This window comes from Babylonia areolata, chromosome 18, assembly GCF_041734735.1.
Source record: "Babylonia areolata isolate BAREFJ2019XMU chromosome 18, ASM4173473v1, whole genome shotgun sequence".
NCBI classification, from domain to species: domain Eukaryota; kingdom Metazoa; phylum Mollusca; class Gastropoda; order Neogastropoda; family Buccinidae; genus Babylonia; species Babylonia areolata.
The window spans coordinates 73,604,943-73,629,540 of record NC_134893.1 but is presented as its reverse complement, the minus strand read 5'-3'; the positions used below and the strand labels follow the sequence as shown (position 1 = coordinate 73,629,540).

The window sequence follows — 24,598 nt, the reverse complement described above, 5'->3', positions numbered from 1 at the left end:
TTATCTGTTCATCTGTCTGTTTGTCTGTTCATCTGTCAGTTCGTCTCTTTCTCCATTTATCTGTTCATCTGTCTGTTCATCTGTCAGTTTGTCTGTTTCTCCATTTATCTGTTCATCTGTCTGTTTGTCTGTTCATCTGTCAGTTTGTCTCTTTCCCCATTTATCTGTTCATCTGTCTGTTCATCTGTCAGTTTGTCTCTTTCCCCATTTATCTGTTCATCTGTCTGTTTATTCATCTGTCAGTTCGTCTCTTTCTCCATTTATCTGTTCATCTGTCTGTTCATCTGTCTGTTTATTCATCTGTCAGTTCGTCTCTTTCTCCATTTATCTGTTCATCTGTCTGCTCATCTGTCTGTCTGTTCATCTGTCAGTTCGTCTCTTTCTCCATTTATCTGTTCATCTGTCTGTCTGTTCATCTGTCAGTTCATCTCTTTCTCCATTTATCTGTTCATCTGTCTGTCTGTTCATCTGTCAGTTTGTCTCTTTTTTCCATTTATCTGTTCATCTGTCTGTCTGTTCATCTGTCAGTTCGTCTCTTTCTCCATTTATCTGTTCATCTGTCTGTCTGTTCATCTGTCAGTTTGTCTCTTTCTCCATTTATCTGTTCATCTGTCTGTTGTCTGTTCTGTTCATCTGTCTGTTCTGTACAGCTTCTGTCGAGATGACCCTACTACTTCAGAGAAAGCAATAATGATTCCCTTCAAAAGAATTGTCTTTTTTTTTCTGGAAAAGAATAATAATAATAATGTACATTTATACAGCGCCCTTTCTCACTAAGAGCTCAGGGCGCTTTACTTGAAAGAAAAATATTACAAGTAACATAAAACATTAATGACCACTCATTCTCAACCCCCCCCCCCCCTGCCTCCCCCTCCCCCCCCCCCCCCCCACCCCCCACTCACATTTTCTCTTTCCCACTCTACATACATCCAAAGATGATAGAAGATACATAGATGATAGATACATAGACACATAGATGATGGAGACATAGTTGATAGAACATAGATACATAGATGATATATATAGATGAAAGCTACACAGATGATAGACACAAGTGAATGTGGGAACTGATGCCCACGAATGAGAAAAAAAAAAAAAAAAAAAAAAGAGAGAGAGAGAAGAAGAAGAAAAAAATCAATGTGACATCAGGGATGTTACGATAGACCAGTCTGTGTTTGCCCTGAACTGCCTCTCTCCCTCCTCACTCCCCTGGGCCCCCTCTTCCCAACAGGTACGTGTTTCCACGGCTGTTACTATCGCACCACTTCTGGACGGAGCAGCAGCGTCACGAGTTCTGGCAGAAGGAGCTGAAGCATCGGCTGGAACACCTGCAGCCCATCCTGGACAACATGCAGCTCATGTCTCGACACATTGATGACCCCGACATGGAGTGCAAGGTGCTAAACATCGTCAGAAAGGTGGGCAGGTGTTGTGTGTGTTGTTCTGACTGTTGTCTGATGGTTTGTCTTGAGGACAGGGTGTTCACCATCGTCAGAAAGGTGGGCAGGTGTTGTGTGTGTTGTTCTGACTGTTGTCTGATGATTTGTCTTGAGGACAGGGTGTTCACCATCGTCAGAAAGGTGGGCAGGTGTTGTGTGTGTTGTTCTGACTGTTGTCTGATGATTTGTCTTGAGGACAGGGTGTTGAACATCGTCAGAAAGGTGGGCAGGTGTTGTGTGTGTTGTTCTGACTGTTGTCTGATGATTTGTCTTGAGGGCAGGGTGTTCAACATAGTCAGAAAGGTGGGCAGGTGTTGTGTGTTGTTCTGACTGTTGTCTGATGATTTGTCTTGAGGACAGGGTGTTGAACATCGTCAGAAAGGTGGGCAGGTGTTGTGTGTTGTTCTGACTGTTGTCTGATGATTTGTCTTGAGGGCAGGGTGTTCACCATCGTCAGAAAGGTGGGCAGGTGTTGTGTGTTGTTCTGACTGTTGTCTGATGATTTGTCTTGAGGACAGGGTGTTCACCATCGTCAGAAAGGTGGGCAGGTGTTGTGTGTTGTTCTGACTGTTGTCTGATGGTTTGTCTTGAGGACAGGGTGTTGAACATCGTCAGAAAGGTGGGCAGGTGTTGTGTGTGTTGTTCTGACTGTTGTCTGATGATTTGTCTTGAGGACAGGGTGTTCAACATCGTCAGAAAGGTGGGTGGGTGTTGTGTGTTGTTCTGACTGTTGTCTGATGATTTGTCTTGAGGACAGGGTGTTGAACATCGTCAGAAAGGTGGGCAGGTGTTGTGTGTTGTTCTGACTGTTGTCTGATGATTTGTCTTGAGGACAGGGTGTTCACCATCGTCAGAAAGGTGGGTGGGTGTTGTGTGTGTTGTTCTGACTGTTGTCTGATGATTTGTCTTGAGGACAGGGTGTTCAACATCGTCAGAAAGGTGGGCAGGTGTTGTGTGTGTTGTTCTGACTGTTGTCTGATGATTTGTCTTGAGGACAGGGTGTTCACCATCGTCAGAAAGGTGGGCAGGTGTTGTGTGTTGTTCTGACTGTTGTCTGATGGTTTGTCTTGAGGACAGGGTGTTGAACATCGTCAGAAAGGTGGGCAGGTGTTGTGTGTGTTGTTCTGACTGTTGTCTGATGATTTGTCTTGAGGACAGGGTGTTGAACATCGTCAGAAAGGTGGGCAGGTGTTGTGTGTGTTGTTCTGACTGTTGTCTGATGGTTTGTCTTGAGGACAGGGTGTTCAACATCGTCAGAAAGGTGGGCACGTGTTGTGTGTGTTGTTCTGACTGTTGTCTGATGATTTGTCTTGAGGACAGGGTGTTGAACATCGTCAGAAAGGTGGGCAGGTGTTGTGTGTGTTGTTCTGACTGTTGTCTGATGATTTGTCTTGAGGACAGGGTGTTGAACATCGTCAGAAAGGTGGGCAGGTGTTGTGTGTTGTTCTGACTGTTGTCTGATGATTTGTCTTGAGGACAGGGTGTTGAACATCGTCAGAAAGGTGGGCAGGTGTTGTGTGTTGTTCTGACTGTTGTCTGATGATTTGTCTTGAGGACAGGGTGTTGAACATCGTCAGAAAGGTGGGCAGGTGTTGTGTGTTGTTCTGACTGTTGTCTGATGGTTTGTCTTGAGGACAGGGTGTTGAACATCGTCAGAAAGGTGGGCAGGTGTTGTGTGTTGTTCTGACTGTTGTCTGATGATTTGTCTTGAGGACAGGGTGTTCAACATCGTCAGAAAGGTGGGCAGGTGTTGTGTGTTGTTCTGACTGTTGTCTGATGGTATGTCTTGAGGACAGGGTGTTGAACATCGTCAGAAAGGTGGGCAGGTGTTGTGTGTTGTTCTGACTGTTGTCTGATGATTTGTCTTGAGGACAGGGTGTTGAACATCGTCAGAAAGGTGGGCAGGTGTTGTGTGTTGTTCTGACTGTTGTCTGATGATTTGTCTTGAGGACAGGGTGTTGAACATCGTCAGAAAGGTGGGCAGGTGTTGTGTGTGTTGTTCTGACTGTTGTCTGATGATTTGTCTTGAGGGCAGGGTGTTCAACATCGTCAGAAAGGTGGGCAGGTGTTGTGTGTTGTTCTGACTGTTGTCTGATGGTTTGTCTTGAGGACAGGGTGTTGAACATCGTCAGAAAGGTGGGCAGGTGTTGTGTGTTGTTCTGACTGTTGTCTGATGATTTGTCTTGAGGACAGGGTGTTCAACATCGTCAGAAAGGTGGGCAGGTGTTGTGTGTTGTTCTGACTGTTGTCTGATGATTTGTCTTGAGGACAGGGTGTTCAACATCGTCAGAAAGGTGGGCAGGTGTTGTGTGTGTTGTTCTGACTGTTGTCTGATGATTTGTCTTGAGGACAGGGTGTTCACCATCGTCAGAAAGGTGGGCAGGTGTTGTGTGTTGTTCTGACTGTTGTCTGATGGTTTGTCTTGAGGACAGGGTGTTGAACATCGTCAGAAAGGTGGGCAGGTGTTGTGTGTGTTGTTCTGACTGTTGTCTGATGGTTTGTCTTGAGGACAGGGTGTTCAACATCGTCAGAAAGGTGGGTGGGTGTTGTGTGTTGTTCTGACTGTTGTCTGATGATTTGTCTTGAGGACAGGGTGTTGAACATCGTCAGAAAGGTGGGCAGGTGTTGTGTGTGTTGTTCTGATTGTTGTCTGATGGTTTGTCTTGAGGGCAGGGTGTTCAACATCGTCAGAAAGGTGGGCAGGTGTTGTGTGTTGTTCTGACTGTTGTCTGATGATTTGTCTTGAGGACAGGGTGTTGAACATCGTCAGAAAGGTGGGCACGTGTTGTGTGTTGTTCTGACTGTTGTCTGATGATTTGTCTTGAGGACAGGGTGTTGAACATCGTCAGAAAGGTGGGCAGGTGTTGTGTGTTGTTCTGACTGTTGTCTGATGATTTGTCTTGAGGACAGGGTGTTCACCATCGTCAGAAAGGTGGGCAGGTGTTGTGTGTTGTTCTGACTGTTGTCTGATGATTTGTCTTGAGGACAGGGTGTTGAACATCGTCAGAAAGGTGGGTGGGTGTTGTGTGTGTTGTTCTGACTGTTGTCTGATGATTTGTCTTGAGGACAGGGTGTTGAACATCGTCAGAAAGGTGGGCAGGTGTTGTGTGTGTTGTTCTGACTGTTGTCTGATGATTTGTCTTGAGGACAGGGTGTTGAACATCGTCAGAAAGGTGGGCAGGTGTTGTGTGTTGTTCTGATTGTTGTCTGATGGTATGTCTTGAGGACAGGGTGTTCAACATCGTCAGAAAGGTGGGCAGGTGTTGTGTGTTGTTCTGACTGTTGTCTGATGATTTGTCTTGAGGACAGGGTGTTGAACATCGTCAGAAAGGTGGGCAGGTGTTGTGTGTTGTTCTGACTGTTGTCTGATGATTTGTCTTGAGGACAGGGTGTTCAACATCGTCAGAAAGGTGGGCAGGTGTTGTGTGTTGTTCTGACTGTTGTCTGATGATTTGTCTTGAGGACAGGGTGTTCAACATCGTCAGAAAGGTGGGCAGGTGTTGTGTGTGTTGTTCTGACTGTTGTCTGATGATTTGTCTTGAGGACAGGGTGTTCAACATCGTCAGAAAGGTGGGTGGGTGCTGTAAATGCTGTTTGGAAAAACAGTAGCAACAAGCAACACAAAAGAACTACAAACAACAAGAAGTAAAAACCAGAAGAGGAAAGGGGACAGCACACAGAAAGAATCCTAACATGATGCGGGCAGCAGTGACTGCAGCTTCTGTATGTCGGTTTCATCACTGTTTGGATTTCATACACAATGTAGATGGGTTTTTTTTAAAGACTGAGGGTGTTGATGTGTGTTTCAGCTTCAGCATTCCGTGCACCCTACTGTGACAGACATCCTGGTCGTGAAGCCACTCTTTGAGTCTTACCCCTACAACCTGGAGCGACTGTCCATCGCCTATGTGGTCAGTGCTGTACACTGTGCTCTGGTCTGATCTGGTCAGTCATGTCATGTCCAACACACAGCGCTGTGCATTGATCTGGTCATGTCATGTCACACACACTGCACTGTGCATTGATCTGGTCATGTCATGTCACACACACACTGCACTGTGCATTGATCTGGTCATGTCATGTCAAATACACAGTGCTGTGCATTGATCTGGTCATGTCATGTCACACACACTGCACTGTGCATTGATCTGGTCAGTCATGTCATGTCAAATACACAGCGCTGTGCATTGATCTGGTCACTGTCATGTCAAATACACAGCGCTGTGGATTGATCTGGTCACTGTTATCATGTCAAATACACAGCGCTGTGCATTGATCTGCTCACTGTCATGTCAAATACACAGTGCTCTGCATTGATCTGGTCACTGTCATGTCATGTCATGTCATGTCAAATACACAGTGCTGTGCATTGATCTGGTCATGTCATGGTGAACACAGTGCTGTGGATTGATCTGGCCACTGTCATGTCATGTCAAACACAGCGCTGTGTATTGATCTGGTCACTGTCATGTCATGTCAAACACAGCGCTGTGTATTGATCTGGTCACTGTCATGTCAGTCAGATACACAGCGCTGTGCATTAATCTGGTCACTGTCATGTCAGTCAAATACACAGCGCTTTGCATTGATCTGGTCACTGTCATGTCAAATACACATTATTCTGCTCTGACCTGGTCAATGTCCTGTCATGTCATGTCAAATACACATTATTCTGCTCTGACCTGGTCAATGTCATGTCATGTCATGTCAAATACACATTATTCTGCTCTGACCTGGTCAATGTCATGTCATGTCATTTTATGTCAAATATACATTATTCTGCTCTGACCTGGTCAATGTCATGTCATGTCATTTTATGTCAAATACACATTATTCTGCTCTGACCTGCTCACTGTCCTGTCATGTCATTTTATGTCAAATACACATTAGTCTGCTCTGACCTGGTCACTGTCCTGTCAAAGTGATAGTCCAAATTTGATCTTCACATGGTACATTGAATACATCTTATCTTCCCTTCTTTTCTTTCTTTGTTTTATATGAATACAAAATGAATGCTACAGTAATCAGTTTGTGACATGGTCAGATTCCTTCAGCCTGGTCTCAAAGCTGGATAGAGTTTCAGCAGGTAGATGGTAATTTGATCGTTGCCATTAGACCAGTGTGCCTTACTCTAAGATCTCTTCATGCAGTGTTGTAGAATTGAGAGAGAGTTTGGGAGGGAGAGCCCAGTGGCCTAAAAGATACATGTGTGAAATACATGCTGACAGATGTGTCAAATACATGCTGACAGATGTGTGGAATACATGCTGACAGATGTGTGAAATACATGCTGACAGATGTGTGAAATACATGCTGACAGATGTGTGAAATACAGGCCAAAGGTATATAGAGTGTCTGTTGTGGTCAGTGTCACCTGGCCAAAGGTACATAGTGTGTCTGTTGTGGTCAGCGTCACCTGGCCAAAGGTATATAGTGTGTCTGTTGTGGTCAACGTCACCAGGCCAAAGGTATACAGTGTGTCTGTTGTGGTCAGCGTCACCTGGCCAAAGGTATATAGTGTGTCTGTTGTGGTCAGCGTCACCAGGCCAAAGGTATACAGTGTGTCTGTTGTGGTCAGCGTCACCTGGCCAAAGGTACATAGTGTGTCTGTTGTGGTCAGCGTCACCAGGCCAAAGGTATACAGTGTGTCTGTTGTGGTCAGCGTCACCAGGCCAAAGGTATACAGTGTGTCTGTTGTGGTCAGCGTCACCAGGCCAAAGGTATACAGTGTGTCTGTTGTGGTCAGCGTCACCTGGCCAAAGGTATATAGTGTGTCTGTTGTGGTCAGCGTCACCTGGCCAAAGGTATACAGTGTGTCTGTTGTGGTCAGCGTCACCTGGCCAAAGGTATATAGTGTGTCTGTTGTGGTCAGCGTGTGTCTGTTGTGGTCAGCGTCACCTGGCCAAAGGTATATAGTGTGTCTGTTGTGGTCAGCGTGTGTCTGTTGTGGTCAGCGTCACCTGGCCAAAGGTATATAGTGTGTCTGTTGTGGTCAGCGTCACCTGGGCAAGCTAATGCGGATGTCATTACGGCGGCGATGGCTGCGACATGATGCCATGTTGCTGCACTACACGGACATGGCGATGGCGCGGGAAGGCATCGAGAACATGAATGACTTCGAGCTGGAGCGGGTAAGACTCCATCTGTCCTGTCTGCTGTCTGTGGTGTCAAGGTTTCAAGGGTGTGTGTCTGTGTGTGTGTGTGTGTGTGTGTGCAAGCGCATTTGTGAGTAGGTATTTGTGAGTGAGTGTGTGCATGTGAGTGGATGTGTGTCTGTCAGCTTTTGCATGTGTGTATGTGTGTGTGTTTGAGCTTGTTTTTCAGTGTTTGTGTATGCATGTGTATCCCCACTTTGAGGAAATTGTGTGCTAGAAGTGTCCTTGTTTCTGTCACTGTGTTCCTGGCCTTTCCATTCTTTCTGTCGTCTGTTCCTGTGTGGTGTTCTGCCTTGCTGGTCAAGTCACCTACATTTGTTACCAGTAAGCCTTGAATATTTGTTCTCTTTGTCTACACTTGATGATTGGGCATCAAGGATGTGTGAATTGCCTGCTGGCATTGTATGCCTGTTGTCATATTTAATCTTGGGTATTATGTGTAATTATGATTGTGTTCGTGTTACGTTTTTCAATTCTCTGATGAAAAATTGACGTGATAGTCAACATTGTATTATGTCCTATGTGCATGAATGTGACCGTACTTTTGATTTCCAGGTGCGGGGGTTTGTAACCCTCCACTGTCCCAGGTTATGTGCAGTTGATATTGACAGTGTCGTCAGCCCTGACGAAGGTGGCAGTATCAGGCCACTTGTCTGCCAGGATAGAGTCTGTGAGGGTCTGGGTTCAGTTCCTGCTCTCGTCTTTCTCACATCTCCCTGTCTCACACCGAATAAAGTACAAGATCAGCACTCTATGTTATAGATGCATTCACAAAACTGCCCCTTCCTATCTCTGCGGCTGCCTTCACCTCTACACTCCATCTCGCTCACTACGATCGGCTTCGGATCCACTCTGTTTACGCATACCCAGATTCAAACACTCGACTGTTGGGCGCCGTTCTTTCACTGTCTCTGGACCTTGCGATTGGAATGAACTTCCTCTTTCGCTTCGTCAAGTCTCTACACTCAGCTCTTTCATGTCTGGCCTTAAAACCAACCTCTTCCCAAAATAGCCTCCCTTGCCTGCCCTTCCTTGTCTTTAGTTTCAACAGTTTTGGTTATGCATGTGTGTGAATGACTGGTGCGAAAGCGCTTTGATTTGTCTCTGCACAAGATCCAGCGCTATATAAATACCATTATTATTAAGTTTGAGTGGAAAATCAAACTGAGCATGTAGTCGGTCGGATGAGACTATAAAACGATGTCCCGTGTGCAGCACGCAGTTGGTACACTGAAAAAGAACCCATGGCAACGAGAGTGTTGTCCTCTGGCAAAATTCTGTAGACGAAATCCACACTGATACATAGGTACACAAATATATATACATGCCCTCAAGGCCTGACCAAACGCGTTGGGTTATGCTGCTGGTCAGGCATCTGCCTAGCAGATGTGGTGTAGCATATATATGGGTTTGTCCAAATGCAGTGATGCCTCCTTGAGAAACTGATAGTGAACTGAATCAGCCCTGATAAGGACAGCCTTGTGTGGTCTGCTGACAATGTGAACTGAATCAGCCCTGATAAGGACAGCCTTGTGTGGTCTGCTGACAGAAAGTGAACTGAATCAGCCCTGATAAGGACAGCCTTGTGTGGTCTGCTGACAGAAAGTGAACTGAATCAGCCCTAAGGACAGCCTTGTGTGGTCTGCTGACAGAAAGTGAACTGAATCAGCCCTGATAAGAACAGCATTGTGTGGTCTGCTGACAGAAAGTGAACTGAATCAGCCCTGATAAGAACAGCATTGTGTGGTCTGCTGACAGAAAGTGAACTGAATCAGCCCTGATAAGGACAGCCTTGTGTGGTCTGCTGACAGAAAGTGAACTGAATCAGCCCTGATAAGGACAGCCTTGTGTGGTCTGCTGACAGAAAGTGAACTGAATCAGCCCTGATAAGAACAGCCTTGTGTGGTCTGCTGACAGAAAGTGAACTGAATCAGCCCTGATAAGGACAGCCTTGTGTGGTCTGCTGACAGAAAGTGAACTGAATCAGCCCTGATAAGGACAGCCTTGTGTGGTCTGCTGACAGAAAGTGAACTGAATCAGCCCTAAGGACAGCCTTGTGTGGTCTGCTGACAGAAAGTGAACTGAATCAGCCCTGATAAGAACAGCCTTGTGTGGTCTGCTGACAGAAAGTGAACTGAATCAGCCCTGATAAAGACAGCCTTGTGTGGTCTGCTGACAGAAAGTGAACTGAATCAGCCCTAAGGACAGCCTTGTGTGGTCTGCTGACAGAAAGTGAACTGAATCAGCCCTGATAAGGACAGCCTTGTGTGGTCTGCTGACAGAAAGTGAACTGAATCAGCCCTAAGGACAGCCTTGTGTGGTCTGCTGACAGAAAGTGAACTGAATCAGCCCTGATAAGGACAGCCTTGTGTGGTCTGCTGACAGAAAGTGAACTGAATCAGCCCTGATAAAGACAGCCTTGTGTGGTCTGCTGACAGAAAGTGAACTGAATCAGCCCTGATAAAGACAGCATTGTGTGGTCTGCTGACAGAAAGTGAACTGAATCAGCCCTAAGGACAGCCTTGTGTGGTCTGCTGACAGAAAGTGAACTGAATCAGCCCTAAGGACAGCCTTGTGTGGTCTGCTGACAGAAAGTGAACTGAATCAGCCCTGATAAGGACAGCATTGTGTGGTCTGCTGACAGAAAGTGAACTGAATCAGCCCTGATAAGGACAGCCTTGTGTGGTCTGCTGACAGAAAGTGAACTGAATCAGCCCTAAGGACAGCCTTGTGTGGTCTGCTGACAGAAAGTGAACTGAATCAGCCCTGATAAGAACAGCCTTGTGTGGTCTGCTGACAGAAAGTGAACTGAATCAGCCCTGATAAGGACAGCCTTGTGTGGTCTGCTGACAGAAAGTGAACTGAATCAGCCCTGATAAGGACAGCCTTGTGTGGTCTGCTGACAGAAAGTGAACTGAATCAGCCCTAAGGACAGCCTTGTGGGGTCTGCTGACAGAAAGTGAACTGAATCAGCCCTGATAAAGACAGCCTTGTGTGGTCTGCTGACAGAAAGTGAACTGAATCAGCCCTGATAAGGACAGCCTTGTGTGGTCTGCTGACAGAAAGTGAACTGAATCAGCCCTGATAAGGACAGCATTGTGCGGTCTGCTGACAGAAAGTGAACTGAATCAGCCCTAAGGACAGCCTTGTGTGGTCTGCTGACAGAAAGTGAACTGAATCAGCCCTGATAAGGACAGCCTTGTGTGGTCTGCTGACAGAAAGTGAACTGAATCAGCCCTAAGGACAGCCTTGTGTGGTCTGCTGACAGAAAGTGAACTGAATCAGCCCTAAGGACAGCCTTGTGTGGTCTGCTGACAGAAAGTGAACTGAATCAGCCCTGATAAGGACAGCATTGTGTGGTCTGCTGACAGAAAGTGAACTGAATCAGCCCTGATAAGGACAGCCTTGTGTGGTCTGCTGACAGAAAGTGAACTGAATCAGCCCTAAGGACAGCCTTGTGTGGTCTGCTGACAGAAAGTGAACTGAATCAGCCCTGATAAGAACAGCCTTGTGTGGTCTGCTGACAGAAAGTGAACTGAATCAGCCCTGATAAGGACAGCCTTGTGTGGTCTGCTGACAGAAAGTGAACTGAATCAGCCCTAAGGACAGCCTTGTGTGGTCTGCTGACAGAAAGTGAACTGAATCAGCCCTGATAAGAACAGCATTGTGTGGTCTGCTGACAGAAAGTGAACTGAATCAGCCCTGATAAAGACAGCCTTGTGTGGTCTGCTGACAGAAAGTGAACTGAATCAGCCCTAAGGACAGCCTTGTGTGGTCTGCTGACAGAAAGTGAACTGAATCAGCCCTGATAAGGACAGCCTTGTGTGGTCTGCTGACAGAAAGTGAACTGAATCAGCCCTGATAAGGACAGCCTTGTGTGGTCTGCTGACAGAAAGTGAACTGAATCAGCCCTAAGGACAGCCTTGTGTGGTCTGCTGACAGAAAGTGAACTGAATCAGCCCTGATAAGGACAGCATTGTGGGGTCTGCTGACAGAAAGTGAACTGAATCAGCCCTAATAAGGACAGCATTGTGTGGTCTGCTGACAGAAAGTGAACTGAATCAGCCCTGATAAGGACAGCATTGTGTGGTCTGCTGACAGAAAGTGAACTGAATCAGCCCTGATAAGGACAGCCTTGTGTGGTCTGCTGACAGAAAGTGAACTGAATCAGCCCTGATAAGAACAGCATTGTGTGGTCTGCTGACAGAAAGTGAACTGAATCAGCCCTGATAAAGACAGCATTGTGTGGTCTGCTGACAGAAAGTGAACTGAATCAGCCCTGATAAGGACAGCCTTGTGTGGTCTGCTGACAGAAAGTGAACTGAATCAGCCCTGATAAGGACAGCCTTGTGTGGTCTGCTGACAGAAAGTGAACTGAATCAGCCCTGATAAGGACAGCCTTGTGGGGTCTGCTGACAGAAAGCAACGCTGAAGGATAGCTGATGAAACCAAGGTGCAGTCATTTCACTGGGTCTGTTTCAGGCGTGTTTCTGGCGAGGTTTGAACCCTGTGGGCCTTCAGCGCCATGAACGCATTAGCTTCCTGCACCACTGGACTGCCATCAGCCAGACTGTGGATGGTACGTTGAGTCACATGTGTTGCTGTCTCCTCCTTTCCCTTTGTCAGATCTGTGTGGTTCTCCCTCTTTCCCTTTGTCAGATCACTGTGGTTCTCCCTCTTTCCCTTTGTCAGATCACTGTGGTTCTCCCTCTTTCCCTTTGTCAGATCTCACTGTGGTTCTCCCTCTTTCCCTTTGTCAGATCTGTGTGGTTCTCCCTCTTTCCCTTTGTCAGATCACTGTGGTTCTCCCTCTTTTCAGATCACTGTGGTTCTCCCTCTTTCCCTTTGTCAGATCTGTGTGGTTCTCCCTCTTTCCCTTTGTCAGATCACTGTGGTTCTCCCTCTTTCCCTTTGTCAGATCTGTGTGGTTCTCCCTCTTTCCCTTTGTCAGATCTGTGTGGTTCTCCCTCTTTCCCTTTGTCAGATCACTGTGGTTCTCCCTCTTTTCAGATCACTGTGGTTCTCCCTCTTTCCCTTTGTCAGATCTGTGTGGTTCTCCCTCTTTTCAGATCACTGTGGTTCTCCCTCTTTCCCTTTGTCAGATCACTGTGGTTCTCCCTCTTTTCAGATCACTGTGGTTCTCCCTCTTTCCCTTTGTCAGATCTGTGTGGTTCTCCCTCTTTCCCTTTGTCAGATCTCTGTGGTTCTCCCTCTTTCCCTTTGTCAGATCTCTGTGGTTCTCCCTCTTTCCCTTTGTCAGATCACTGTGGTTCTCCCTCTTTCCCTTTGTCAGATCTCTGTGGTTCTCCCTCTTTCCCTTTGTCAGATCACTGTGGTTCTCCCTCTTTCCCTTTGTCAGATCACTGTGGTTCTCCCTCTTTCCCTTTGTCAGATCTGTGTGGTTCTCCCTCTTTCCCTTTGTCAGATCACTGTGGTTCTCCCTCTTTCCCTTTGTCAGATCACTGTGGTTCTCCCTCTTTCCCTTTGTCAGATCACTGTGGTTCTCCCTCTTTCCCTTTGTCAGATCACTGTGGTTCTCCCTCTTTCCCTTTGTCAGATCACTGTGGTTCTCCCTCTTTCCCTTTGTCAGATCACTGTGGTTCTCCCTCTTTCCCTTTGTCAGATCACTGTGGTTCTCCCTCTTTCCCTTTGTCAGATCACTGTGGTTCTCCCTCTTTCCCTTTGTCAGATCACTGTGGTTCTCCCTCTTTCCCTTTGTCAGATCACTGTGGTTCTCCCTCTTCCCCTTTGTCAGATCACTGTGGTTCTCCCTCTTTCCCTTTGTCAGATCACTGTGGTTCTCCCTCTTTCCCTTTGTCAGATCACTGTGGTTCTTCCTCTTTCCCTTTGTCAGATCACTGTGGTTCTCCCTCTTTCCCTTTGTCAGATCACTGTGGTTCTCCCTCTTTCCCTTTGTCAGATCTGTGTGGTTCTCCCTCTTTCCCTTTGTCAGATCACTGTGGTTCTCCCTCTTTTCAGATCACTGTGGTTCTCCCTCTTTCCCTTTGTCAGATCTGTGTGGTTCTCCCTCTTTCCCTTTGTCAGATCACTGTGGTTCTCCCTCTTTCCCTTTGTCAGATCACTGTGGTTCTCCCTCTTTCCCTTTGTCAGATCACTGTGGTTCTCCCTCTTTCCCTTTGTCAGATCACTGTGGTTCTCCCTCTTTCCCTTTGTCAGATCACTGTGGTTCTCCCTCTTTCCCTTTGTCAGATCACTGTGGTTCTTCCTCTTTCCCTTTGTCAGATCACTGTGGTTCTCCCTCTTTCCCTTTGTCAGATCACTGTGGTTCTCCCTCTTTCCCTTTGTCAGATCTGTGTGGTTCTCCCTCTTTCCCTTTGTCAGATCTGTGTGGTTCTCCCTCTTTCCCTTTGTCAGATCACTGTGGTTCTCCCTCTTTCCCTTTGTCAGAATACTGTGGTTGGTATGTGGAGTCACATGTGTTGCTGTCTCCCTCTTTCACTTTGTCAGATCTCTGCACATAGCTCTTTCACTTCTTTCCAGACTAGCTCTACCCATTTCCACCATTTAGTGAAGAGAGAATAACACACTTAAAAAACGGTGTGAAGCCAGGTTGCATGTGGTGGTGATGGTTGTGGTGTGTGGTGACGGTTATAGTGTGTGGTGTGTGATAATGGTTGTGGTGTGTGGTGTGTAGTGATGGTTGTGGTGTGTGGTGATGGTTATAGTGTGTGGTGTGTGATAATGGTTGTGGTGTGTGGTGTGTAGTGATGGTTGTGGTGTGTAGTGATGGTTATAGTGTGTGGTGTGTGGTGATGGTTATAGTGTGTGGTGTGTGGTGATGGTTGTGGTGTGTGGTGTGTAGTGATGGTTGGTGGTGTGTGGTTGTTGTAGTGATGGTTGTGGTGTGTGTGAGGTTATGAGTGTGTGGTGTGTGATAATGGTTGGTGTGTGTGGTGTGTAGTGATGGTTGTGGTGTGTGTGATGGTTATAGTGTGTGGTGTGTGGTGATGGTTATAGTGTGTGGTGATGGTTGCGGTGTGTGTGGTGATGGTTATCATGTGTGGTGATGGTTAGTGTGATGGTATGCGTGTGTAGTGATGGTTATAGTGTGTGGTGTGTGGTGATGGTTATAGTGTGTGGTGTGTGGTGATGGTTATAGTGTGTGGTGATGGTTGCGGTGTGTGGTGATGGTTATAGTGTGTGGTGATGGTTATGGTGTGGTGATGGTTATAGTGTGGTGATGTTATAGTGTGGTGATGGTTGCGGTGTGTGGTGATGGTTATAGTGTGTGGTGTGTGGTGATGGTTATAGTGTGGTGATGGTTATAGTGTGGTGTGGTGATGGTTATAGTGTGGTGATGGTTATAGTGTGGTGTGGTGATGGTTATAGTGTGGTGATGGTTGCGGTGTGTGGTGATGGTTGCGGTGTGTGGTGATGGTTATAGTGTGTGGTGATGGTTATAGTGTGTGGTTTTTGGTGATGGTTGTGGTGTGGTGATGGTCATATGACTCACAGTGTGTGATGAGTGGTGAAGGTTGTGGTGTGGTGATGGTCACAGTGTGTGGTGAGTGGTGATGGTTGTGGTGTGGTGATGGTCACAGTGTGTGGTGAGTGGTGATGGTTGTGGTGTGGTGATGGTCACAGTGTGTGGTGAGTGGTGATGGTTGTGGTGTGGTGATGGTCACAGTGTGTGGTGAGTGGTGATGGTTGTGGTGTGGTGATGGTCATACGACTCACAGAGTGGTGATGGTGTGTGTGGTGTGGTGATGGTCACAGGTGTGGTGAGTGGTGAGGTTGTGGTGATGGTCACAGTGTGTGGTGAGTGGTGATGGTTGTGGTGTGGTGATGGTCATACGACTCACAGAGTGGTGATGGTTGTGGTGTGTGATGTGTAGTGATGGTTGTGGTGTGTGATGATGGTCATAGGACTCACAGTGTGTGGTGAGTGGTGATGGTTGTGGTGTGGTGATGGTCATACGACTCACAGTGTGTGATGAGTGGTGATGGTTGTGGTGTGGTGATGGTCATACGACACACAGTGTGTGATGAGTGGTGATGGTTGTGGTGTGGTGATGGTCATACGACTCACAGTGTGTGATGAGTGGTGATGGTTGTGGTGTGGTGATGGTCATACGACTCACAGTGTGTGGTGAGTGGTGATGGTTGTGGTGTGGTGATGGTCACAGTGTGTGATGAGTGGTGATGGTTGTGGTGTGGTGATGGTCACAGTGGGTGATGAGTGGTGATGGTTGTGGTGTGGTGATGGTCATACGACTCACAGTGTGTGATGAGTGGTGATGGTTGTGGTGTGGTGATGGTCATACGACTCACAGTGGGTGATGAGTGGTGAAGGTGTGCTGTGTGTTGTGTGCAGAGCACAGCGCCTCTCTCTTGCTTCACCTGCCGCTGCTGTTGGCTTTCTGCCAGCCCACCAACCGTGACCTGATGGGTGGATGGAGGTACCGCTTCCGTATCCACCGGCCCTCGTGATCCTAGGACCTCAGGGCCTGGAGAGGCAGGGCCCAGCACCCCCACCCCCAACACACCTCCTCCCCCCTCCCCTCCCTAAGGCGTCATCTTTGTCGTCAAGTCTTTCAAGAAGCAGAAGCCGGAAAGTGAAGGTGTGGAAGGTGGTAGTGCAGGTGTATTCCTGCTGTGTGATCATGTGGGCTGTTTTGGAAGTAGTGACAGTGTTGTTGGGCTTTGGGGCTTTAGGTTCTGCTTTTATATTTCCCTGTGTGTGTGTGTGTGTGTGTGTGTGTGTGTGTGTGTGCATGTGTGTGTGTGTGTGTGTTTGTGTGTGTGTGTGTATGCATGTGTGTGTGTGTGTGTTGTTTTCTTGAAAGAGTGTGTGTGTGTGCATGTGTGTTGCGTGTGTTTAAGTGTGAGTGTGTGTGTGTGTGTGTTCCATGTGTGTTGTGTGTGTTTAAGTGTGTGTGTGTGTGTGTGTGTGTTCCATGTGTGCTGTGTGATACATGTGATGGGTTTGCTTTGCTGTGTGTGTGTATGTGCAAGGCTGTCAGAAAATGTTGGATTTTGGCTCATATGTTTGCCCTGAAGTCTGACTTAATGTGAATATCCATTTCCTGTTGTTGTGATTGATGTCATTTGTCCTTGCTGCTCTCAACATGTGGCTGCATTCTGTTGCTGCAATATGTCATACGGGATATTGGATTGGCATTCTGTGTGTATTGACTGTGTGTGCATGTGTGATGCTTAGATAGTTTGTCATTTGTACTCATGACCATTTTATTGTCACAACTAAAATGGATTTACAGACACCAATATACTTCTATTTCATAGCGCAAAGATGTGAAACTTAATGAATGGTGTGCAGGTGTGTATATTTGCTTGTGTAAAATATCGTCATAATCAGTCCAACTGTCGGAAACAGTCAATGTAGATAATATTTATGATATTCATAAACAAGTGTATCTAAGTTATGTAGAACATGGATGTGTTATGTATTTGTATTAACCTGCTTTATTTTGAGATTATCATTGTTGTTACAGAGGCCAATCTTTTTTTCTTTTTTTCTTGTTACTGTTGCAGCTGCTGTTATGCTTGATATGCGATTTTGTTTCCTCTTTTTCCTTCCTTTTTTCGTTGTTTGAGCATGTGAAATAGCTTGGCTTTGGACACAGACCTCCATGTTTTATCTGTGTTTTTATGGTGATGTGTCCTGGGCAGTTTCTAATCATCCATTACCATGTAAGTCACTTCCACTCCAGTTTGCACACTTGGAAAGGAAGGCATGTTCACATGTTTGTGCACCTTGAAATGTATGCATGTTCCTAAGACTGTGCACCTAGAAATGTTCATTTGTTTGCACATCTTGAAGTTTATGCATGTACACACCTAGCAATGAACACACGATGACTTGTTTACACACCTAGGAATGTACACATGTTCACATTTTTACACTTCTTGAAATGTGTAAATGTTTACACACCAAGAAATGTACATATTTGCACACATAGAAATGCATACAGAGTTGCAAACTGCCCCCAGCTTACAAGACATTCTGCATTTTATAGTTATTCTCAGTATTCCTTGCATCAGTCAGAAACCATTCATTGTCAAACTCATCTGCTGAATGTGATGACATAATGAAGTGAAGACTGTGACCAAAGAAGTATTTTTTTGTGGTTCACTAATCATTGTGAGTGCACAAACCAATGTGTTGAAGCACACTTGCTGTTAGTAGTTCTGTTGTTTTCCTGGGATGATGTGTGCCTGTGTGGTATTTTTGTGGGCCTGGTCTGTGGGGAATATGTTTGCCTCAGCCTGACCATTGTTACCAAGGTGGAGATGAAGTCTGTCTCAAGTACATGTCACATGTATAGAATATTTTAGAGGAAACAGTAATACAAGTATTTTGAAATCTTTTAAGCCTTCTTTTGGAATACAGTTTCATGAGAATTTGTCAGTAGTCAGTGTGCATTTAGCTTTCTAAGGGGTTGGAATTTTCTCTGGCATATAGATTTTGTTTATTTTTTGGTGCCTTTCCATGGTTGGCAGATATTTGTTTTATAAATGCAGTGGTGTTTGGTGATGGTTTAGGTGTGAGGTGTTTATAGTCTGTAGGAGGGTAGAAGTGAGAAATGTAGAATCTGCATGGTGTTTTTGATGTTTTGTCAGGGAGAGGATGTCCCCAGCAATGTGATCAGTGTGCCAGACTTGGCAGGGTGTAGTGTGTGACTAGTTTCCAGCCAGGCTGTCTGCAGGGATTCAATGATGGCATGTGACTGGCATCAGTTTGACCAATGCCATGTTTCTCTGGGTCTTCATGCAGACTGTTTCTGGTGATGGTGTGCATTGTTTGTGATGCTGATGATCAATGATAGTGGCTGTAGGCTTTTCTGTTGTTTTGTTTCCCAGGTTCAGTGAAGTCTTTACTCTCTCTAATTAGTTTTCCTTGAACTGTGATTGGGGAAGAGAAATAATAGTGGATCTCTCCTGATGCAAAAAGACATAGTTTGAAGCTGAAAGACATTGAAGTGCATGTCTGTTCCTTGGGCGTGATGTATGTAAAGTTGATAGCTTTGTGATCCATTATCTTCAGTTCAATTAAATGACATTAAAATTAATTCAAATGATGTGTTAGTTGTTGAGCCATACTTAGCTGACCACAGCTATGTTTTTCTGCCTTGGGTCAAGCGGTGCTTGGATATCTTATCATGATTGTTATCAGTTAAGATCACAGGTGGATGTTTAACCTTGACTGATCTTCATCAGGATCACAAATGGATGTCCAGTCTTGACTGATCTTGCTCAAGATCACAAATGGATGGATGATTATGACTGATCTTATCAGAATGCAGACGGATGTCATGTCCATACTGATGTTGGTCATGATCACAAACCCCTTGTTTGGGTCTTGCACCCATGCAGGGTGAAGTAAGTGGTGACAATATTCACATCATTCATTAACTTTTTTGTCAGCTGCCTTCAACCACATATCCCGCAGCTTACACACACACACACACATTTATCAGCACTGCAAACTCAAATACCAGTGTCTATCAACTTGACTGTCTGATTTATTGCACAACATCATATACATGGGCAAATTTCCATATTCACAGTACAGACGTCTAACAAATAAAAGCTCAAAGATATTATCAAACCATATTCCTTCTTTGCAATATAAAATATTCTCACTTTTCTTTTTGTAAAGAGATTATTGAAATGCGCAGTGAACCATGTGTTCAACCCGAAGTGTCAAAATGAGTGGAGTAAATTGTTTTTGATGTTGTGGTGTTTGATATCATAATGATAAGGGCAGGGAAGAGGGGTGAAGTAAAGCATGCCTGGTGGATCCAAAACTGTGCTGGAAACCTTTCATGGCTAGGGGCAGGGAAAGAGGTACACACATTGCTGGAGGATCAAGACTGCCTCGCACTGAATCCAACATTTCAAAACTCATTAAATGGTTGCATATATATATGATGAAACATCGAAAGAGCTGGGAAAAAAACCCCAAACTATCATTCTCCATCTTCTCCTGAGGATGACGAAGAAAAGAATGTTCTGATGCCATCAACATGGTGCATTCAGCTGCTGGCTGGTGTGTATTGGACAGCTCTTGTAAACTCAACTTGGTCCTTGATGTTTGTGAAGGAATTGTTACTGAGTGAAACATTGCCACACTTGTTTTGTGCTGGGAGAAAAAGAAAAAGTGTCATTCCATACAGCATGTGTGTTTTCCACCAACACCTACCAACATTTTCACCTCTGCCGATGCCTATCATGTTACTGTAGTCTGAGCTCCCTGGCATCATTCTCAACTTGAACTACCACCAACAGGCCTTTGAAGTGTCCAGTTACTTGTTGTATATGTCTGGTTTTAAAGATGCTGGCTTGGTTTGCTTGTTTTTTATTTATTCATTTTGTAATCATAATATACCTGCTTGTGGGAAACAGTTTTGATTATAATGTTATGAATATTCACTTTGCGTTGATAAACCAGTCTCTGTGGACCAGTCACGTAATCCTGATGTTGCTGGAAAAGCAGTGCTCTTCAATGACAGTAGCTTAAAAAAAAAAAAAAGTTGATGAACTAAATGTGCATCCAAAGCCTCCACCAAAGTGAATCTCATTCCACTAAAAACGAATTCACCATTTTGTGTGGCCAAAGGCTCAAGGAATCGTCTCTTGCAACACTGACAAGTTTACACTGAAGCAGACAATTGTGTCCGTCTCTTGTGGTAAGACAACAATCTTCTGTCAAAAACTAGCCCCACGTGGATAGGAACTATTTCTGCATATCCTCTTTATTAGCGGCAAGCTGACCACAGAGACTTTGTGCCGGAATGTTCCAGAATTCCTGACAGAAGAGACCAAAGCAAATGACATGAAACAGCAAGCAGAAAGAAAGAGGGAAAAGACAGCACAAAAACAACAGCAGCTTTCAAGCACCACAAGCAATTACATACAATTGTTTGAAAAGTGCATGTGATTCAAGGGAAAATGTTCCTGTTATATCTGGAACACCACACATTTGTCAGCAATAATGAAGAGGATCTGACTATAGGCATACTGCCGGTGGTCACAAACTAGTGCTGAAACGCACACCCCCACCTGTCTTGCTCAACATTCTTTTCTCCATTCCCTCCCCCACCCACCCCTTTCCACTGACCTCCTCTCTGCTTTAGATGCACAAACTGCCAACCACAAACTGTCTTTGAATCACCATTTGTAGGCTGTCAAATTTACCTCTTCATCTAGCTTATATAATAAACTAAAAACATAACACTCTGCAACTGGATGGTCACCACACAAATAAAACAAACAGCGGTCCTTTTTTTATTGTCTTGTTCAAACTTCCTCAAAAACTTTTCTTTGTCCCCAATGATTGTAAGCAGACCAAAAGGTAAACAATTTCGGAGTGTACTGGACACTTTTCTGGCCAAATGGCAAAAACCTCCCCCATTGTTTTTCCTTTGATATCTGGAGAACACAAGTACTGCTTTAGCACTTGTCTGTTGTCTAGTGAACAGAATAGAAATGATTATTGTTACAACAAATGCTTTGTGGTAGTTCATGAGCAAAAATTAAGTTAAAATAAAAACTGCAGAAACCCCCCCAGCTTAACACGAGGCAAAAATCATGTTCCACCTATGTCTGAAATAAAGTTCAGTAATTAAACAAAACAGTAAGAAGAAGAAAAAACAACAACAAAAAACAAAAAAAAACCAAAAGGAGGCAGAGAAAGAAACAACCATACGTGTCCAGTTTGACTGGTTCTGATTTCCAACAAACAGATCCTACAGTTTTCCCACTCCCCTTCATTATCATTACGCTGTGTCACATCTTCAACAGGTTGTATGTATACAAAGGACTACAACTTGATTTGGATTTCTCTATCGTCGCAACAAGAAAACTGGCATACAGTGGAAAGTTGACGACAAAAGCAGGCTTCATGCTGTGTGTGCTTCATCTACAGCGCTGCTGCCCACAAGTTGCCGGGATTCCCAGTCATGACCACAGCTTGGATCCATTCTTGGGTGTCCAAGATCCACTGTGTCTGACTTGTAGGGAACAAGACAATACCACGAACATACATCTAGTCATTTATCCTTCTTCTAGCCAAGCGGAAAGGAAAAGCAGGAAAGGAAAAGGAGGAAGTGTGCAAGACGTACAGGCGGTCACCAAGACCAGTCACAAACGTTCAGTACATGACAACCACGGAGCCCTAGCTTTGGCCACACAGCCTGACACTGCAGGCACCACACACTTCCTCTGTAGTCATGGTGTGTGCTGACTGACCCACACCCATCTTTCCAAAGCCACCGTCTCACAGGATTGCTCTCCTTTGTCTGGGACTCTGTCCCTTCCTTCACTGTGCTGCACTGTCTCCCTGACTGCTCTACCCACAGTGCAAAATGCTCACAAGTCTGGAACACAATTCTATAACCAGGCTGACTATGTTGTTGCTTTCTCTGTGCATGTTAGACTCCATACATTTTGGATTGAAGAAAAAAAAAAGTGCAGTTACATATCAATGAAAGGAAAAAAATCTGCTATGGTAAAACAAACAAAAATTTTAATAACAAGCAACAAATTAAGTTTCAACATGCCACTTTTTATCACAAAAAACCATGAAAACATACATGCAATACAAACTATTCTACATTTAATATATAGGTACCTTTACATGGACAGTCATATACTTGTGTATATACTGCAAACGACAACCACCACAAACGCCTAGGTCTACTATAAAAACATACAGTTTTACATTGATTACAAGTTGACTGGTGACTACTTCCAATTCAATGTCCATGTAAGCAACACGACATCAAACCAGTTTCAATAATGATGTGATACATGGACAATGAAAAGTGCATAACAAGCAGAAGGACAGGCATCAGTCATATTCTTCTTACTTCTCAACAGATGGGCCAGCCAACAGATGCCAGGCCAGCACACAGACAGAGAGACAGACAGACAGAGAGAGCACTTACAGTGCTACGTCACACATCATCATCCCGTCCAAAACTGTCCAGAAAAATATTCACAAACGGTTCACAAGTATTCAGGGGCAGATTAAAATGGAGGAGGGGGGTGGGGGGAGTGATCAACCAAACACAGGTTGGTTGGGAGAAGGAAAATAATAAGTTCAGAACAACCCAAATGCGTCAATGCTTCATAATTCAATTCCAACAGAAAAAATTGCAAGCTGACAAAAGTGTCAACAAAGAAGGACCTCCCCTTTAGCTTGAACATTTTGTTGTGTAGGTAGTGTAGTGGTGACTAGCAACACATGATATCACAGTCTGAAATACACACCTCTCTGTGGCCTGGAGCCCAGCTTACTCCACACCATCATTCCACCCTGCTGTTAAACACATCTATGGTGCCCCCTGACCCCAAGCATCACCTGTGCCCTTTCCACACACAAGTCACACATCAGACAGCAAAATCAGATTACAGGCTGTCACTGATTCCATAGGATATCAATACATTTGGTGACTGACGTCAGTGATAACTGTAACTCATCACAGTCCAAAGTGACAATGTCCCTACACAGATCTACTGAAGTCAGGAAATCAAAATTAACAGGCTGTCAATATTACTATACTTTCAGTATGTGAGACATACCTCTAGCTATCTAAGCAGGAACAGTCAGAGAAATGATACTGTGTTCTTTATATACCTGGTAAACAAATATTCTCACAAAGGTTCCCAGAGTCCAACATGTTTTTCCACAGCAAGACAACATGTTAAAGTGTAGTTCAGATCATCAACAAGCAGCCTTGTTCATCTGTTAAAAGACAACATGTTAAAGTATAGTTCAGATCATCAACAAGCAGCCTTGTTCATCTGTTCATCCAATTTGATAGGCAACTGAAAAAAAACAGCCTTGTCAAAGAATCTGTACATCTTCTATACACTTGACTGTCACACACACACACACACGCACAGGCTCACATGCACCTGATCCAATGGCTTCCATTTCAATATCACTGAACTAGTTACTAACATTAAAAATGAAAATAACTAATACCTGCAAAGTGTAAACCATACCAAATACTGGGTAATGACTGACAGGATTTCACCTGTTAACTGCTGTTGAGAAAATTATTTTACTGTCATGAAAACCCTTTTCCCTTTGAACTAAAATGTAGTGTATTGGCCACAACAACAAAGCCCTCTCCAACCAGATCTGCTGTTAATATTGACCACAACAACAAAGCCCTCTCCAACCAGATCTGCTGTTAATATTGGCCACAACAACAAAGCCCTCTCCAACCAGATCTGCTGTTAAACTCCACTGTGGTAGTGTCAGCTGCACACCACGTTGTGCAACTGACCACTTGCTGTGGTGTAGAAGGGACAAAAATGTCAATCCCAAATGCTGCCAGAGTGTCTTGCCCTGAGCCAATCAGTGCGGGAGAAAGCAGCAGTTTTACTTTTACTTCCTCCATCAGTCCTTTACTGGACCTTGACTGGTGGTCTGGGTGCTAGTCTTCAGGAAGAGATGACAAACTGACGTCCCACGTCAATCATGCAATTCAGTGAACGTAAAAGAACCTACAGCAATGTAAGGGTTGTCCCTGGCAAAATTCAGTTGAAAAACTGTCTGTGATTGTTCAACAAATACACTGACAACAGAACCAATCTGCAGTGTAGTGGTGCACTCTCCCCAGTGAGAGCAGCCCAAATTTCACATGGAGAAATCTGTTGTGAGAAACAGAAATACAATCCAGTCACACCCTAAGTTTATAGGTATAGGCCCCAAAATGTATCCCTCTCCCTGCCTATCCTTCTGGGTAGTGTTGGTCATTGTTAGCATGCCTCACTGCCAAGAACCCAGTCACAGCTGGACACCATAGTGTTGGTCATTGTTAGCATACCATAGTGTGTCATTGTTAGCATGCCTCACTGCCAAGAACCCAGTCACAGCTGGACACCATAGTGTTGGTCATTGTTAGCATGCCTCACTGCCAAGAACCCAGTCACAGCTGGACACCATAGTGTGTCATTGTTAGCATGCCTCACTGCCAAGAACCCAGTCACAGCTGGACACCATAGTGT

At 45.0% G+C, this 24,598-nt stretch overlaps 1 protein-coding gene and 1 long non-coding RNA gene across 2 annotated transcripts in view; one reads left to right on the top strand and one right to left on the bottom strand.

Moving 5' to 3' along the window:
• LOC143293084 (LETM1 domain-containing protein 1-like) overlaps positions 1–20,667 on the top strand; it is a 26,807-nt gene extending 6,140 nt beyond the window's left edge. The window contains exons 5-9 of the mRNA XM_076603988.1: positions 1,232–1,418; positions 5,249–5,350; positions 7,436–7,570; positions 12,077–12,173; positions 15,930–20,667. Of these exons, the coding sequence (XP_076460103.1) occupies positions 1,232–1,418; positions 5,249–5,350; positions 7,436–7,570; positions 12,077–12,173; positions 15,930–16,045 (637 nt within the window). The 3' untranslated portion in view covers positions 16,046–20,667. The remainder of the gene's footprint in view (positions 1–1,231; positions 1,419–5,248; positions 5,351–7,435; positions 7,571–12,076; positions 12,174–15,929) is intronic.
• LOC143293085 (uncharacterized) lies at positions 19,081–24,598 on the bottom strand. The gene is made up of 2 exons (XR_013056727.1): positions 24,501–24,598; positions 19,081–24,358 (listed from the first exon to the last, which is right to left on the bottom strand). It is a non-coding gene; the product is annotated as an uncharacterized LOC143293085 (long non-coding RNA).